Here is an 18,212-nt window from a genome sequence, read left to right as displayed (position 1 = left end):
AGGGATGTGACCCCCTCCCCTTGGGAGGAGGCACAAAGAGGGTGTACCCACCCTCAGGGCTAGTAGCCATTGGCTACTAACCCCCCAGACCTAAACACGCCCTTAAATTTAGTATTTAAGGGCTACCCTGAACCCTAGAAAATTAGATTCCTGCAACTACAAGAAGAAGGACTGCCCAGCTGAAAACCCCTGCAGCGGAAGACCAGAAGACGACAACTGCCTTGGCTCCAGAAACTCACCGGCCTGTCTCCTGCCTTCCAAAGATCCTGCTCCAGCGACGCCTTCCAAAGGGACCAGCGACCTCGACATCCTCTGAGGACTGCCCCTGCTTCGAAAAGACAAGAAACTCCCGAGGACAGCGGACCTGCTCCAAGAAAAGCTGCAACTTTGTTTCCAGCAGCTTTAAAGAACCCTGCAAGCTCCCCGCAAGAAGCGTGAGACTTGCAACACTGCACCCGGCGACCCCGACTCGGCTGGTGGCGATCCAACACCTCAGGAGGGACCCCAGGACTACTCTGATACTGTGAGTACCAAAACCTGTCCCCCCTGAGCCCCCACCGCGCCGCCTGCAGAGGGAATCCCGAGGCTTCCCCTGACCGCGACTCTTTGAACCTAAAGTCCCGACGCCTGGGAGAGACCCTGCACCCGCAGCCCCCAGGACCTGAAGGACCGGACTTTCACTGGAGAAGTGACCCCCAGGAGTCCCTCTCCCTTGCCCAAGTGGAGGTTTCCCCGAGGAATCCCCCCCTTGCCTGCCTGCAGCGCTGAAGAGATCCCGAGATCTCTCATAGACTAACATTGCGAACCCGACGCTTGTTTCTACACTGCACCCGGCCGCCCCCGCGCCGCTGAGGGTGAAATTTCTGTGTGGACTGGTGTCCCCCCCGGTGCCCTACAAAACCCCCCTGGTCTGCCCTCCGAAGACGCGGGTACTTACCTGCAAGCAGACCGGAACCGGGGCACCCCCTTCTCTCCATTCTAGCCTATGTGTTTTGGGCACCACTTTGAACTCTGCACCTGACCGGCCCTGAGCTGCTGGTGTGGTGACTTTGGGGTTGCTCTGAACCCCCCAACGGTGGGCTACCTTGGACCAAGAACTGAACCCTGTAAGTGTCCTACTTACCTGGTAAAACTAACCAAAACTTACCTCCCCTAGGAACTGTGAAAATTGCACTAAGTGTCCACTTTTAAAACAGCTATTTGTGAATAACTTGAAAAGTATACATGCAATTTTTATGATTTGAAGTTCCTAAAGTACTTACCTGCAATACCTTTCGAATGAGCTATTACATGTAGAATTTGAACCTGTGGTTCTTAAAATAAACTAAGAAAAGATATTTTTCTATATAAAAACCTATTGGCTGGATTTGTCTCTGAGTGTGTGTACCTCATTTATTGTCTATGTGTATGTACAACAAATGCTTAACACTACTCCTTGGATAAGCCTACTGCTCGACCACACTACCACAAAATAGAGCATTAGTATTATCTATTTTTACCACTATTTTACCTCTAAGGGGAACCCTTGGACTCTGTGCATGCTATTCCTTACTTTGAAATAGCACATATAGAGCCAACTTCCTACATTGGTGGATCAGCGGTGGGGTACAAGACTTTGCATTTGCTGGACTACTCAGCCAATACCTGATCACACGACAAATTCCAAAATTGTCATTAGAAATTGATTTTTGCAATTTGAAAAGTTTTCTAAATTCTTAAAAGACCTGCTAGGGCCTTGTGTTAGATCCTGTTTAGCATTTCTTTTAGAGTTTAAAAGTTTGTAAAAGTTTGAATTAGATTCTAGAACCAGTTGTAGATTCTTAAAAAGTATTCCAACTTTTAGAAGCAAAATGTCTAGCACAGATGTGACTGTGGTGGAACTCGACACCACACCTTACCTCCATCTTAAGATGAGGGAGCTAAGGTCACTCTGTAAAATAAAGAAAATAACAATGGGCCCCAAACCTACCAAAATACAGCTCCAGGAGCTTTTGGCAGAGTTTGAAAAGGCCAACCCCTCTGAGGGTGGCAACTCAGAGGAAGAGGATAGTGACTTGGAGGACAATTCCCCCCTACCAGTCCTATCTAGGGAGAACAGGGTCCCTCAAACCCTGACTCCAAAAATAATAGTCAGAGATGCTGGTTCCCTCACAGGAGAGACCAACACCTCTGAAATCACTGAGGATAGCCCCAGTGAAGAGGACATCCAGTTAGCCAGGATGGCCAAAAGATTGGCTTTGGAAAGACAGATCCTAGCCATAGAGAGGGAAAGACAAGAGATGGGCCTAGGACCCATCAATGGTGGCAGCAACATAAATAGGGTCAGAGATTCTCCTGACATGTTGAAAATCCCTAAAGGGATTGTAACTAAATATGAAGATGGTGATGACATCACCAAATGGTTCACAGCTTTTGAGAGGGCTTGTGTAACCAGAAAAGTGAACAGATCTCACTGGGGTGCTCTCCTTTGGGAAATGTTCACAGGAAAGTGTAGGGATAGACTCCTCACACTCTCTGGACAAGATGCAGAATCTTATGACCTCATGAAGGGTACCCTGATTGAGGGCTTTGGATTCTCCACTGAGGAGTACAGGATTAGGTTCAGGGGGGCTCAAAAATCCTCGAGCCAGACCTGGGTTGACTTTGTTGACTACTCAGTGAAAACACTAGATGGTTGGATTCAAGGCAGTGGTGTAAGTAATTATGATGGGCTGTACAATTTATTTGTGAAAGAACACCTGTTAAGTAATTGTTTCAATGATAAACTGCATCAGCATCTGGTAGACCTAGGACCAATTTCTCCCCAAGAATTGGGAAAGAAGGCGGACCATTGGGTCAAGACAAGGGTGTCCAAGACTTCAACAGGGGGTGACCAAAAGAAAGGGGTCACAAAGACTCCCCAGCAGAAGGGTGATGAGACAACCAAAACTAAAAATAGTAAAGAGTCTTCTACAGGCCCCCAAAAACCTGCACAGGAGGGTGGGCCCAGAGCCTCTTCACAAAACCATGGGTACAAGGGTAAAAACTTTGATCCCAAAAAGGCCTGGTGTCATAGCTGTAAACAGCATGGACACCAAACTGGAGACAAGGCCTGTCCCAAGAAAGGTTCCACTCCAAACTCCCATCCAGGTAACACTGGTATGGCTAGTCTCCAAGTGGGATCAACAGTGTGCCCCGAGCAAATCAGGGTCCACACTGAAGCTACTCTAGTTTCTGAGGGTGGGGTGGATTTAGCCACACTAGCTGTCTGGCCGCCTAACATGCAAAAATACAGACAGCAACTCTTAATTAATGGGACTAGAATAGAGGGCCTGAGGGATACAGGTGCCAGTGTCACCATGGTGACAGAGAAACTGGTTTCCCCTGGCCAATACCTGACTGGAAAAACTTACACAGTCACCAACGCTGACAATCAGAGAAAAGTACATCCCATGGCAATGGTTACTTTAGAATGGGGAGGGGTCAATGGCCTGAAACAGGTGGTGGTCTCCTCAAATATCCCAGTGGACTGTCTGCTTGGAAATGACCTGGAGTCCTCAGCATGGGCTGAGGTAGAACTAAAAACCCATGCAGCAATGCTGGGTATCCCTGAACTGGTGTGTGTGAAAACAAGAGCACAGTGCAAGGCACAGGGTGAAAAAGTAGAGCTGGAGTCTGGAAAAATGGCCCAGCCTACCAAGAGAACAGGAAAGTCAGTTGGGAAACCAACTGCAACACAGCTAAAGAAAGGGAACCTCTCTTCTCAGGAAGAAGTTCTGCCCTCTGAGGGAACTGAGCCTTTGGAGCTTGAACCTTATCAGGTTGAGCTCTTGGGCCCAGGGGGACCCTCAAGGGAGGAGCTGTGTAAGGGACAAGAAACCTGTCCCTCTCTTGAAGGCCTTAGGCAGCAAGCTGCTGAAGAGTCCAAGGGCAAGAAAACTGGAACCCATAGGGTCTATTGGGAAGATGGACTCCTGTACACTGAGGCCAGAGACCCCAAACCTGGTGCCACTAGGAGAGTGGTAGTGCCTCAGCTGTTCAGAGAGTTCATCCTAACATTGGCCCATGACATTCCCCTTGCTGGACATTTGGGACAAACCAAGACGTGGGAGAGGTTAGTCAACCACTTCTACTGGCCCAATATGTCCACCATGGTTAAGGAGTTTTGCCTCTCCTGCCCCACCTGTCAAGCCAGTGGTAAGACAGGTGGACATCCAAAGGCCCCCCTCATTCCACTTCCAGTGGTGGGGGTTCCCTTTGAAAGAGTGGGTGTGGACATAGTTGGTCCACTAGAACCTCCCACAGCCTCAGGAAATATGTATATCCTGGTAGTAGTGGATCATGCTACCAGGTATCCTGAAGCTATTCCCCTTAGGTCGACTACTGCCCCTGCAGTAGCCAAGGCCCTCATTGGTATCTTTACCAGAGTGGGTTTCCCTAAGGAGGTGGTGTCTGACAGAGGTACCAACTTCATGTCAGCATACCTAAAGCACATGTGGAATGAGTGTGGAGTGACTTATAAATTCACTACCCCATACCATCCACAAACTAATGGCTTGGTTGAGAGATTCAACAAGACATTAAAAGGCATGATCATGGGGCTCCCAGAAAAACTCAAAAGGAGATGGGATGTCCTCTTGCCATGTCTGCTTTTCGCTTACAGAGAGGTGCCACAGAAGGGAGTAGGATTCTCACCCTTTGAACTTCTGTTTGGTCATCCTGTAAGGGGACCACTTGCCCTTGTTAAAGAAGGCTGGGAGAGACCTCTCCATGAGCCTAAACAGGACATAGTGGACTATGTACTTGGCCTTCGCTCTAGAATGGCAGAGTACATGGAAAAGGCAACCAAAAACCTTGAGGCCAGCCAACAGCTCCAGAAGTTTTGGTATGACCAAAAGGCTGCACTGGTTGAGTTCCAACCAGGGCAGAAAGTCTGGGTTCTGGAGCCTGTGGCTCCCAGGGCACTCCAGGACAAATGGAGTGGCCCTTACCCAGTACTAGAAAGGAAGAGTCAGGTCACCTACCTGGTGGACCTGGGCACAAGCAGGAGCCCCAAGAGGGTGATCCATGTGAACCGCCTTAAGCTCTTCCATGACAGGGCTGATGTGAATCTGTTGATGGTAACAGATGAGGATCAGGAGGCAGAGAGTGAACCTCTCCCTGATCTTCTGTCATCAGACCCAAAAGATGGCACAGTAGATGGAGTGATCTACTCAGACACCCTCTCTGGCCAACAGCAAGCTGATTGTAGGAGAGTCCTACAACAGTTTCCTGAACTCTTCTCCTTAACCCCTGGTCAGACACACCTGTGTACCCATGATGTGGACACAGGAGACAGCATGCCTGTCAAGAACAAAATCTTTAGACAGTCTGACCATGTTAAGGAAAGCATCAAGGTGGAAGTCCACAAGATGCTGGAATTGGGAGTGATTGAGCGCTCTGACAGCCCCTGGGCTAGCCCAGTGGTCTTGGTCCCCAAACCTCACACCAAAGATGGAAAGAAAGAGATGAGGTTTTGTGTGGACTACAGAGGGCTCAATTCTGTCACCAAGACAGATGCTCATCCAATTCCAAGAGCTGATGAGCTCATAGACAAATTAGGTGCTGCCAAATTCCTAAGTACCTTTGACTTGACAGCAGGGTACTGGCAAATAAAAATGGCACCTGGAGCAAAAGAGAAAACAGCATTCTCCACACCTGATGGGCATTATCAGTTTACTGTTATGCCCTTTGGTTTAAAGAATGCCCCTGCCACCTTCCAAAGGTTGGTGAATCAAGTCCTTGCTGGCTTGGAGTCCTTTAGCACAGCTTATCTTGATGATATTGCTGTCTTTAGCTCCACCTGGCAGGATCACCTGGTCCACCTGAGGAAGGTTTTGAAGGCTCTGCAATCTGCAGGCCTCTCTATCAAGGCATCCAAATGCCAGATAGGGCAGGGAACTGTGGTTTACTTGGGCCACCTTGTAGGTGGAGGCCAAGTTCAGCCACTCCAACCCAAGATCCAGACTATTCTGGACTGGGTAGCTCCAAAAACCCAGACTCAAGTCAGGGCATTCCTTGGCTTGACTGGGTATTACAGGAGGTTTGTGAAGGGATATGGATCCATTGTGACAGCCCTCACTGAACTCACCTCCAAGAAAATGCCCAAGAAAGTAAACTGGACTGTGGAATGCCAACAGGCCTTTGACACCCTGAAACAGGCAATGTGCTCAGCACCAGTTCTAAAAGCTCCAGATTATTCTAGGCAGTTCATTGTGCAGACTGATGCCTCTGAACATGGGATAGGGGCAGTTTTGTCCCAAACAAATGATGATGGCCTTGACCAGCCTGTTGCTTTCATTAGCAGGAGGTTACTCCCCAGGGAGCAGCGTTGGAGTGCCATTGAGAGGGAGGCCTTTGCTGTGGTTTGGTCCCTGAAGAAGCTGAGACCATACCTCTTTGGGACTCACTTCCTAGTTCAAACTGACCACAGACCTCTCAAATGGCTGATGCAAATGAAAGGTGAAAATCCTAAACTGTTGAGGTGGTCCATCTCCCTACAGGGAATGGACTTTATAGTGGAACACAGACCTGGGACTGCCCATGCCAATGCAGATGGCCTTTCCAGGTTCTTCCACTTAGAAAATGAAGACTCTCTTGGGAAAGGTTAGTCTCATCCTCTTTCGTTTGGGGGGGGGGTTGTGTAAGGAAATGCCTCCTTGGCATGGTTGCCCCCTGACTTTTTGCCTTTGCTGATGCTATGTTTACAATTGAAAGTGTGCTGAGGCCTGCTAACCAGGCCCCAGCACCAGTGTTCTTTCCCTAACCTGTACTTTTGTATCCACAATTGGCAGACCCTGGCATCCAGATAAGTCCCTTGTAACTGGTACTTCTAGTACCAAGGGCCCTGATGCCAAGGAAGGTCTCTAAGGGCTGCAGCATGTCTTATGCCACCCTGGAGACCCCTCACTCAGCACAGACACCCTGCTTGCCAGCTTGTGTGTGCTAGTGAGGACAAAACGAGTAAGTCGACATGGCACTCCCCTCAGGGTGCCATGCCAGCCTCTCACTGCCTATGCAGTATAGGTAAGACACCCCTCTAGCAGGCCTTACAGCCCTAAGGCAGGGTGCACTATACCATAGGTGAGGGTACCAGTGCATGAGCATGGTACCCCTACAGTGTCTAAACAAAACCTTAGACATTGTAAGTGCAGGGTAGCCATAAGAGTATATGGTCTGGGAGTCTGTCAAACACGAACTCCACAGCACCATAATGGCTACACTGAAAACTGGGAAGTTTGGTATCAAACTTCTCAGCACAATAAATGCACACTGATGCCAGTGCACATTTTATTGTAAAATACACCACAGAGGGCACCTTAGAGGTGCCCCCTGAAACTTAACCGACTATCTGTGTAGGCTGACTAGTTTTAGCAGCCTGCCACAAACCGAGACATGTTGCTGGCCCCATGGGGAGAGTGCCTTTGTCACTCTGAGGCCAGTAACAAAGCCTGCACTGGGTGGAGATGCTAACACCTCTCCCAGGCAGGAATTGTCACACCTGGCGGTGAGCCTCAAAGGCTCACCTCCTTTGTGCCAACCCAGCAGGACACTCCAGCTAGTGGAGTTGCCCGCCCCCTCCGGCCAGGCCCCACTTTTGGCGGCAAGGCCGGAGAAAATAATGAGAATAACAAGGAGGAGTCACTGGCCAGTCAGGACAGCCCCTAAGGTGTCCTGAGCTGAGGTGACTCTAACTTTTAGAAATCCTCCATCTTGCAGATGGAGGATTCCCCCAATAGGATTAGGGATGTGACCCTCTCCCCTTGGGAGGAGGCACAAAGAGGGTGTACCCACCCTCAGGGCTAGTAGCCATTGGCTACTAACCCCCCAGACCTAAACACGCCCTTAAATTTAGTATTTAAGGGCTACCCTGAACCCTAGAAAATTAGATTCCTGCAACTACAAGAAGAAGGACTGCCCAGCTGAAAACCCCTGCAGCGGAAGACCAGAAGACGACAACTGCCTTGGCTCCAGAAACTCACCGGCCTGTCTCCTGCCTTCCAAAGATCCTGCTCCAGCGACGCCTTCCAAAGGGACCAGCGACCTCGACATCCTCTGAGGACTGCCCCTGCTTCGAAAAGACAAGAAACTCCCGAGGACAGCGGACCTGCTCCAAGAAAAGCTGCAACTTTGTTTCCAGCAGCTTTAAAGAACCCTGCAAGCTCCCCGCAAGAAGCGTGAGACTTGCAACACTGCACCCGGCGACCCCGACTCGGCTGGTGGCGATCCAACACCTCAGGAGGGACCCCAGGACTACTCTGATACTGTGAGTACCAAAACCTGTCCCCCCTGAGCCCCCACCGCGCCGCCTGCAGAGGGAATCCCGAGGCTTCCCCTGACCGCGACTCTTTGAACCTAAAGTCCCGACGCCTGGGAGAGACCCTGCACCCGCAGCCCCCAGGACCTGAAGGACCGGACTTTCACTGGAGAAGTGACCCCCAGGAGTCCCTCTCCCTTGCCCAAGTGGAGGTTTCCCCGAGGAATCCCCCCCTTGCCTGCCTGCAGCGCTGAAGAGATCCCGAGATCTCTCATAGACTAACATTGCGAACCCGACGCTTGTTTCTACACTGCACCCGGCCGCCCCCGCGCCGCTGAGGGTGAAATTTCTGTGTGGACTGGTGTCCCCCCCGGTGCCCTACAAAACCCCCCTGGTCTGCCCTCCGAAGACGCGGGTACTTACCTGCAAGCAGACCGGAACCGGGGCACCCCCTTCTCTCCATTCTAGCCTATGTGTTTTGGGCACCACTTTGAACTCTGCACCTGACCGGCCCTGAGCTGCTGGTGTGGTGACTTTGGGGTTGCTCTGAACCCCCAACGGTGGGCTACCTTGGACCAAGAACTGAACCCTGTAAGTGTCCTACTTACCTGGTAAAACTAACCAAAACTTACCTCCCCTAGGAACTGTGAAAATTGCACTAAGTGTCCACTTTTAAAACAGCTATTTGTGAATAACTTGAAAAGTATACATGCAATTTTTATGATTTGAAGTTCCTAAAGTACTTACCTGCAATACCTTTCGAATGAGCTATTACATGTAGAATTTGAACCTGTGGTTCTTAAAATAAACTAAGAAAAGATATTTTTCTATATAAAAACCTATTGGCTGGATTTGTCTCTGAGTGTGTGTACCTCATTTATTGTCTATGTGTATGTACAACAAATGCTTAACACTACTCCTTGGATAAGCCTACTGCTCGACCACACTACCACAAAATAGAGCATTAGTATTATCTATTTTTACCACTATTTTACCTCTAAGGGGAACCCTTGGACTCTGTGCATGCTATTCCTTACTTTGAAATAGCACATATAGAGCCAACTTCCTACAGTCTGGGAGTCTGTCAAAAACGAACTCCACAGCTCCATAATGGCTACACTGAATACTGGGAAGTTTGGTATCAAACTTCTCAGAATAATAAACCCACACTGATGCCAGTGTTGGATTTATTAAAAAATGCACACAGAGGGCATCTTAGAGATGCCCCCTGTATTTTACCCAATTGTTCAGTGCAGGACTGACTGGTCTGTGCCAGCCTGCTGCTGAGAGACGAGTTTCTAACCCCATGTGGTGAGGGCCTTTGTGCTCTCTGAGGACAGAAACAAAAGCCTCCTCTGGGTGGAGGTGCTTCACACCTCCCCCTGCAGGAACTGTAACACCTACCAGTGAGCCTCAAAGGCTCAAGCTTCGTGTTACAATGCCCCAGGGCACTCCAACTAGTGGAGATGCCCGCCCCCTGGACACAGCCCCCACTCTTGGCGGCAAGTCCAGGAGAGATAATGAGAAAAACAAGGAGGAGTCACTGGCCAGTCAGGGCAGCCCCTAAGGTGTCCTGAGCTGAGGTGACTCTGACTTTTAGAAATCCTCCATCTTGCAGATGGAGGATTCCCCCAATAGGAATAGGGATGTGCCCCCCTCCCCTCAGGGAGGAGGCACAAAGAGGGTGTAGCCACCCTCAAGGACAGTAGCCATTGGCTACTGCCCTCCCAGACCTAAACACACCCCTAAATTCAGTATTTAAGGGCTCCCCAGAACCAAGGAACTCAGATTCCTGCAACCTAAGAAGAAGAGGACTGCTGAGCTGAAAAACCCTGCAGAGAAGACGGAGACACCAACTGCCTTGGCCCCAGCTCTACCGGCCTGTCTCCCCCCTTCGGAAAAAAACTGCTCCAGCAACGCTTTCCCCAGGACCAGCGACCTCTGAATCCTCAGAGGACTGCCCTGCTCTAAAAGGACCAAGAAACTCCCGAGAACAGCGGCCCTGTTCACCCAAGACTGCAACTTTGTTTCCAAAGGAGCAACTTAAAGGCAACAGTGTTTCCCGCCAGAAGTGTGAGACTTGCAACCCTGCACCCGGCGACCCCGACTCGACTGGTGGAGAAACAACACTTCAGGGAGGACCCTCCGGCGAATCCGAGACTGTGAGTAACCAAAGTTGTCTCCCCACAGCGACGCCTGCAGAGGGAATCCCGAGGCTCCCCCTGACCGCGACTGCCTGACTCTCAGATCCCGACGCCTGGAAAAGACCCTGCACCCGCAGCCCCCAGGACCTGAAGGATCGGAACTCCAGTGCAGGAGTGAACCCCAGGAGGCCCTCTCCCTTGCCCAGGTGGTGGCTACCCCGAGGAGCACCCCCCTTGCCGGCCTGCATCGCTGAAGAGACCCCTTGGTCTCCCATTGATTCCTATTACAAACCCGACGTGTGTTTGCACACTGCACCCGGCCGCCCCGTGCTGCTGAGAGTGTACTTTCTGTGCTAACTTGTGTCCCCCCCGGTGCCCTACAAAACCCCCCTGGGTCTGCCCTCCGAAGACGCAGGTACCTACCTGCTGGCAGACTCGAACCGGGGCACCCCCTTCTCCATTGAAGCCTATGTGTTTTGGGCACCACTTTGAACTCTGCACCTGACCGGCCCTGAGCTGCTGGTGTGGTAACTTTGGGGTTGCTCTGAACCCCCAACGGTGGGCTACCTTGGACCCAAACTTGAACCCCGTAGGTGGTTTACTTACCTACAAAAACTAACAAATACTTACCTCCCCTAGGAACTGTGAAAATTGCACTGTCTAGTTTTAAAATAGCTATATGTGATTTATTTGAAAAGTATATATGCTATTGTGATTATTCAAAGTTCCTAAAGTACTTACCTGCAATACCATTCATGCAAAGTATTACATGTAGAATTTGAACCTGTGGTTCTTAAAATAAACTAAGAAAATATATTTTTCTATACAAAAACCTATTGGCCTAGAATTGTCTCTGAGTGTGTGTTCCTCATTTATTGCCTGTGTGTATGTACAACAAATGCTTAACACTACTCCTTTGATAAGCCTACTGCTCGACCACACTACCACAAAATAGAGCATTAGTATTATCTCTTTTTGCCACTATCTTACCTCTAAGGGGAACCCTTTGACTCTGTGCATACTATTCCTTACTTTGAAATAGTGCATACAGAGCCAACTTCCTACACCATTCCACTGCTATCCAATACTAACTCAATCTTGCACTTTTACCATCTGCGCCACTCTCCCTCCATCGTTACTGTACAAGTCCTCAAAGAATACTTATCAGCCAGAAATACTGTCACCTCAATATTTGAAATACATTGAGAGAACCAACCTTAAATTCATTGGCGAGGGTGTCATTACTCTGCTTCATGTAGGATATATCCAGGCGTTTCAGGTAGTCAGCAAGTTTCTGTAGAATAGAGTTACAGCAGAATGAAATATCCAGAGACATTTACCGTAAACCCTGCCCACTCCTGCTTACAGAGTGCTTAGATGCCCCTTGCAAACATCTTGCCACAGTCCAGTCTCAAGATAAGTATTCATAAACTGCCTAGACATCACTCTCCCTTTCACATAATGCTCACGTGACTGCACAAAGACGCACCAAAAGCACTGATTGATTTGTTCCCCAGAGTCAACATTTACTGTCTTATGTGAAACACTTACACAAAGGCTCCAAGGGCTGAGCGCTACAGCACTTGACCAGTCCCAGAACCCCCGGCTATTATTCACAGTTTCTCAGACTCTTTAAAGCAGAAATCAGCAAACATACATGATTTTGCAACCAACTCTTCATCGAGGACAGCATAGTGATCTGCTCACCAAAATTATAAAGCCTGTACCTTCCACTTAGTAGCACATAAGATTTTTTTTTTTAGGTTAGGTAACATTGTGGGTCCACACAAATTCATTCAATTAATAAGATAAACTGTATTGGACAAGCATGTATAGAATGTATACATTATCACAACAAAATATGATTTCTGCATAGCTCCGAGCCCATTCAGGCAACTAAGCAGTGTAACCACAGAGTACTTTACCCAAGGAGGTTTGCCTTAAGGCATTTCAGAATGGCAATGGCAAGTTCATGTGCCTTCAAGTGCTGCACAGAGAATTCCAAAGTGTTGAGACAATACAAAGGAAGGCTCTGCAATTCACACTTATTATCTTATACCTTTGGGAGGAACAAGCATGTTGAACAAGTTACTTACTTTCAGTAACGCCTTATCTGGTAGAGACATTTTCTAGTTGCAGATTCCTTAGCCTTAGAATTTCCCCCGGCGTGAGTCTGGATCTGGAGATTTTTCTCGAGCAGTACCCCTGTGTGCAGTCAGGTGGCATCGGTCAGCTATGCATCTGTCATCAGCGTTGTGCATGCCGGATATGTTGCTGCACGTTCTGTATAGGCGCCACCCTTGCGCTCTGACGTCAGTTTCTTTTCATGACTTTCCACATGAGAAGCTCATGGAAGAACACTGGCCACTGATGCGTCCAGGAAAGGATGGTGGGTCGATAAGGAATCTGCAACTCCAATATGTTGCTACCAGATAAGGTGTTACCAAAGGTAAGTAACTTGTTCATCAGACTTCTAGTTGCTGATTCCTTACCTTAGGATAGATAGCCACGCAATACCATCCCCGAAGTTGGGTCTGCCAACCAAGATCACAGGGCAAAGCGACCATTCCTACGGACCTGACTGTCCAGGCAGTAGTATATGAAAACGTGTGCAGAGATGCCCACGTTGCTGCCTGACAGATGTCCAGGACAGGAACTCTGCAACGCAGTGGTTGCAGCTGTTGCTCTGGTAGGGTGATCACGCAAACCCTCCTTGTGGTTGCTTTTTTGCCAATGCGTAGCACATATTAATTCATAGAACAACCCATCTGGAGACGGCCCTTTTCTGCATTGCCCGACCTTTCTTCTCACCCACATAACCAATAAAGAGTTGGTCATCCGCCCATAACTCTTTGATATGATCAAGGTAGAACACACCAACAATCTTTCTGGGTCCAGGCAGTGGAGTCTCTCCTCTTCCTTAGAAAGGTGTGTGGGTGTGTGGGTGCGTAAAAGGTAAGCAAGGTGATAGATTGCCCTACATGAAAGGGCATAACCACTTTAGGGAGGAATTAAACCCTAGTGGGAAGCACCACTGTCAGGATAGGTGGTGAAGTATGGAGGCTTAGATGAAAAGGCCTGCAGCTCACTCACCCTGCGGGCAGAGGCAACGGCTACAAGAAAAAAAATGTTTTTAGGGCCAGGAGCCTGAGAGGACAATTGTGCAGCACCTCAAAAGGAGCGCACATGAAGACAGTTAGCACCAAATTCATATCCCATTGGGGCATGATAAAAGGGGAGGGAGGACTCTTATGGGTAAGACCCTCAATGCACCAGTTAGCAATAGGAGACTTAAACAAGGAGGGTTGAAAAGGCAATCTCAAAAACACAGAGATGGCAGAGAGATAACCTGGTGGGGGTACCCAAAGCAGAGATACCCAAAGCAGAGACCTTCTGAGCAAAGGAAAGTATAAACAAAAGGAACCCAGACAGAGAGGGGGTCAACAGGCTTATCTGCACACCATGCCACGAATGAATGCCAACGACAGGCGTATACCATTTTGGTGGAGGAAAGCCTAGCTGTCAAGTTTACCTTACAGATTTCGGGCAGAAGGTCGAAAGCTGTCAACTGCCACTGGTCAATCTCCATTCAAGAAGGCGGAGACTGGACAGGTTTGGGTGAAAGACTCTCCCCTGCTGGTCCACAGAAGACCCTCCTGAGGGGGCAGTCAGCTCGGAATACCAGACTCTTCACCAGTTCGGAGCCACAAGGATAACTTGGGCCCAGTAGTTCCTGAGCTCCACTCAAGACAAAAAGCGTTGCAGAGCAACTGCCATCTTGGAAACTCTAGCGCGCAAAACTACTGACATTGCGCGTTCTCTGTGGAGGCAACCCGATCTAACCAAGGCTCAACCCCCTGTTGAAAAAGACCTTGCGGTGCCTTTGAATGGAGATGCCATTCGTGATCGACCCGGCATTGTCGGCTGAGATCGCCTGCTGTGGCATTCAGATAGCCCACCAGGTGTTAAACCACCAGGGAAATGCCCTGGACTTCCAGCTATGTGCAGAGGTGCAGAACCTTCTGAAAAAGGGTCCACAACCCTACACCACCCTGCTTGTTGCAGTACCACATGGCGGTGGTATTGTCCATGAATACCTGCACTACTTTCTCTTTGAGAGAGGGAAGACATGCTTTCAATGTCAGTCTGATCGCCTGAAGCTCCAACAGGTTGATGTGGAGCCCGGACTCCGCCAGGGACCAGATGCCTTTGATCTCCGCCTCTGCCATGTGGCTGCCCCATCAAAGGTGTGATGCATCTATCACTACTATAGGATCTGGTTGGGGAAGGGAGAGAGATCTGCCTCTGAGCAACTTGTGGTTTGTGAGCCACCACTACAGATCCTGCACAGTTCTTTCCAAGATCTGGACCATGTCAGAGATTTTCCCCTGATACTGCGTCAACTGGAACTTCAGGTCCCACTGCAGAGTCCGCATATGCCATCTGCTATGTTGCATTGCACCAGCATGATGCAGGAGGCCATGATGCCCAGAGCCCTCAGAGTCCTTCTCACCAAAATACAGGATAGAGGCCGAAACATCAGTATAGTAGCCTGAATATTCTGGACTCACCGTTTGGGAGGATAAGCCCAAAACTGAACTGTGTCCAGAACAACTCCGATGAAAGGGAGCGTCTGGGAGGGAGTCAGGTGTGACTTCGGTACGTTGATGATGAACACCAGTGAATGCAGGAGTTCCGCCATAGTCTGGAGGTGGGAGAAGACAGCCTGGGGAGAGCCTGCCTTCAACAGCCAATCATTGAGGTAGAGAAAGACTGAAACCCTTGACCTACGCAGATGAGTTGCAGCCACCTTGGTGAACACCGAGGGGTGCTGGTAAGGCCGAAAGGGAGGATGGTAAACTGAAAGTGCTCGTGGCCTACCGCAAATAACGTCTGTGGGCAGGCAGGACGGGAATGTGAAACTAAGCGTCCAACGTTACCAACCAGTGTCCTGGGTCAGGGCAATAAAACCTATGCCAGAGTGAGCATCTCGTACTCCTTGTTTAGGAAGTGATTGAGGGACAAAGGTCTAGGGTAGGGCACAGGGCCTTGTCCTTTTTGGGCACCAGAAAATAGCGGGAATAACAACCACGGCCTACTTCTGGCACAGGGACCCGCTCTATGGCTCCCTTCACCAAGAGAAACATAACCTTCTCGTAGAAAGGTGCCAGGTGATCCTTAGTCATCTGATCGTAGAATGGCATGGGTGGAGGGGTAGTCTTAAAGGGGAGGAAGTAGCCCCTTCGGACTATTTGCAAAACCCACCTCTCTGATGTGATGGCCTGACATGAAAGGTTTGGATGTTGCGGATGTTTGAGGGGAGGGGCGCCTCAAGGCCACCGTCACTGCAACAGCTGTGCCCAGTGAGTTGGTTGTGTCCAGCCCACATTTGATTGTGAACGTAGCTGCATCTCTCCTGTCAGCAACACCTTGAGAGAGAATGGCCCGGGCCTCCTCTGGGACCTGTGGCAGCACTTGCGCAACCCTGTCCCATAAAGTATGGCTGTAACAGGCCAAAAGGCATGCAGTGTTCACAGAACGCAAAGCCAGGTTGGAGGGACGGAACATTTTCTTTCCAAGATGGTCCAGCATCTTGGACTCCCTATCCGGGGGTGCAGCAGAGAATGCACCCTGGTATGTAGTGGCTTGGATAACCTAGCACTCAGGGGTTGGGTGTTGCGTCAGAAACGCTGGGTCATTAGGAGCAGGCCTATGGCGGCGGGCAATTGTGCTGTTCACAGGAGTCTCTGTGCTGGGTTTAGACTGGGGCCCCAGCAGGACATTGGTAATGGCTTCATTAAGGGGCAAAGGGGTTCAGAGGAGGAAGCCCCTGGCTGAAGCACCTAGAGGTCGAGGACCTCGGCCACCCTTCGCACCACAATGGAATAGGATGCTCCCTCCTCCATAGCCACAGAAGGGGGAGAAAGCATGCTATTTTAGGCTAAGTGTCTAGACCACTGGCCTCACCCAGGTTCATCTGCTAGTCCTCTGATTCCAGTAGCTGGGATTCTAAAGGGTCCGGTGACCACTCCCATCCTTCACCGTACCCCAACCCATAAGAGAGAGGGTCAGAATACGACATAGGGGACAAGGTCCCAGACGAAGTCAGAGTCGGTGTTGTGTGATGCCGATCTGTGTCCATGTTGGAGTCAGCTATAAGGATGGGTCAACGGCACCCAGGGGCATAGGCGCCGTTGGGAGCGTCGACATCAGAACCGGAGGCGGGAAGGTTGAGGAGGCACAACTGATACCAGTTTGGATCCAGGAAAAGATCCCCTGGAGCAGAGTGCGGAACTCGAGGGGGCCCCTTCTGACTCAGAGAGGCCAGAGGGCACTCAAGCAGAGGTAGACTGCCTAAATATGAGGCGTATGGCCTTATAAAAATCTCTCAGTTGGGCAGGGGTCGCTCCAGCTACCAAAAACTCTGGGAAAGCATGGAGTCGAGCCAGAAGCAGGCTCCAAGGACAGAGGCCCGGAGCACAGACAAAGTTGAAGAATGCTTGCTCTTCTTCTTCTACTTCTTCTTCTTCTAGTGCCTCTTAACCAATCGTCCCAAGGACTTTACAGTGGGACGATAAAGAGTGGGGGCTACACGACCGTTCTCAGGACCTTCCTTTCGACAGAGATCGGGAGTGACTCAGAGAAGAGCACGGGCTGCCATAAGCTTTACGGACCGCTCTCTCGAAGCCTTGCCATTAATGGCCCGGCACTCAGAGCCCGACTTCGGTCGTGGTTGAGTTCCAGACACCACAAGCATACGAAGTGCAGATCAGTCACGGACACAGGCCGATGACAGGATATGCAGGGCTTGAATCAGGTCTTACGAGAAGACATCCCTTCTATGGAGTTTGGAGGTGCTAATTTGATGATGACACAATGTTATGCATTAGATCATCCACTGCCAAGCAGGAATCAAACAGAACATCAAGTGTTTCTACCTTATACAAGGGCTTTTGAAGCAGCAGATAATTATTTGGAGATGAATATTCTTCTGATAAACAGTTCAAAGGACAAAGGCTCAAGTGTATTTGTAAAATCTGGAATATATGCTTAACAAGTCATCATGAAAGGCATCTTCAGCCTGTAAACTGTCCTACTGGAAAACAGACTTGCCTTCGATTAGCCTCTATAAAGAAAACCTAGTTCTCCATTACAACAAAACAGTAAACTAGAAAAAAAGTAAAATCAGCGACGGTCAGGTGTCCCCTTCATTATCTTTTTCATTGCCATATCCTCGCTTGACAGCCAATCAATGTCAGACTGGTTAAATTAGTGTCTTAAGCCTCACACCAAAAGTACTTTGATGAAGGATGCTTCATTCAGCAAATTGAAGTTGAACCATACTAGAGACTCACTACTCAAGGGAATCTCAGTGGCATCAGGGAAACTATCCCATAATTTATCAAGAAATGACCTCTACTAGGGTTTCATTTCTCATGGAAATCTAAACCATCAAGGAACACTTTCCAAGGCACTGGAGATTTGTTAATGCCGTCTGCGCAGGCTCAGCACACACAGGGCCCCTTCGGACTTCAAGATCCTTTTATCTGGCCTGCTTTGTTCAAGAGGAAGGCTAGGGTCCAAGAAGTTTAGAGAGATGAGAAGCAGCCTCTCCATAAGGGCCCCATCAGGAGGGTTTTCGACAACAATTTTTATGCAGGATGAAATCAATAACTTCCTTCCAGGAGTAGCTACTTTGGTAACTGGATGTGACTCTGGATGAGAAGTTGAGGTAGAAAAGGGGCCGGGTGCAGTATCTAAGGGGCAGCATCAAAGTGCATTGCTTCTGGGTG

At 49.5% G+C, this 18,212-nt stretch overlaps 1 protein-coding gene across 9 annotated transcripts in view; it reads right to left on the bottom strand.

Annotated features, from left to right (window-relative positions):
- The window catches only part of ARHGEF1 (Rho guanine nucleotide exchange factor 1), a 579,253-nt gene that overhangs the window by 142,121 nt on the left and 418,920 nt on the right, over window positions 1-18,212 (bottom strand). For all 9 annotated transcript variants that reach the window (XM_069201362.1, XM_069201364.1, XM_069201365.1 and 6 more), the window contains one exon: window positions 11,636-11,713. In XM_069201362.1, coding sequence (XP_069057463.1) covers window positions 11,636-11,713 — 78 coding nt within the window. The remainder of the gene's footprint in view (window positions 1-11,635; window positions 11,714-18,212) is intronic.

Source organism: Pleurodeles waltl, chromosome 7 (genome assembly GCF_031143425.1).
Source record: "Pleurodeles waltl isolate 20211129_DDA chromosome 7, aPleWal1.hap1.20221129, whole genome shotgun sequence".
NCBI classification, from domain to species: domain Eukaryota; kingdom Metazoa; phylum Chordata; class Amphibia; order Caudata; family Salamandridae; genus Pleurodeles; species Pleurodeles waltl.
This window is presented reverse-complemented; position numbering and strand designations above follow the sequence as displayed.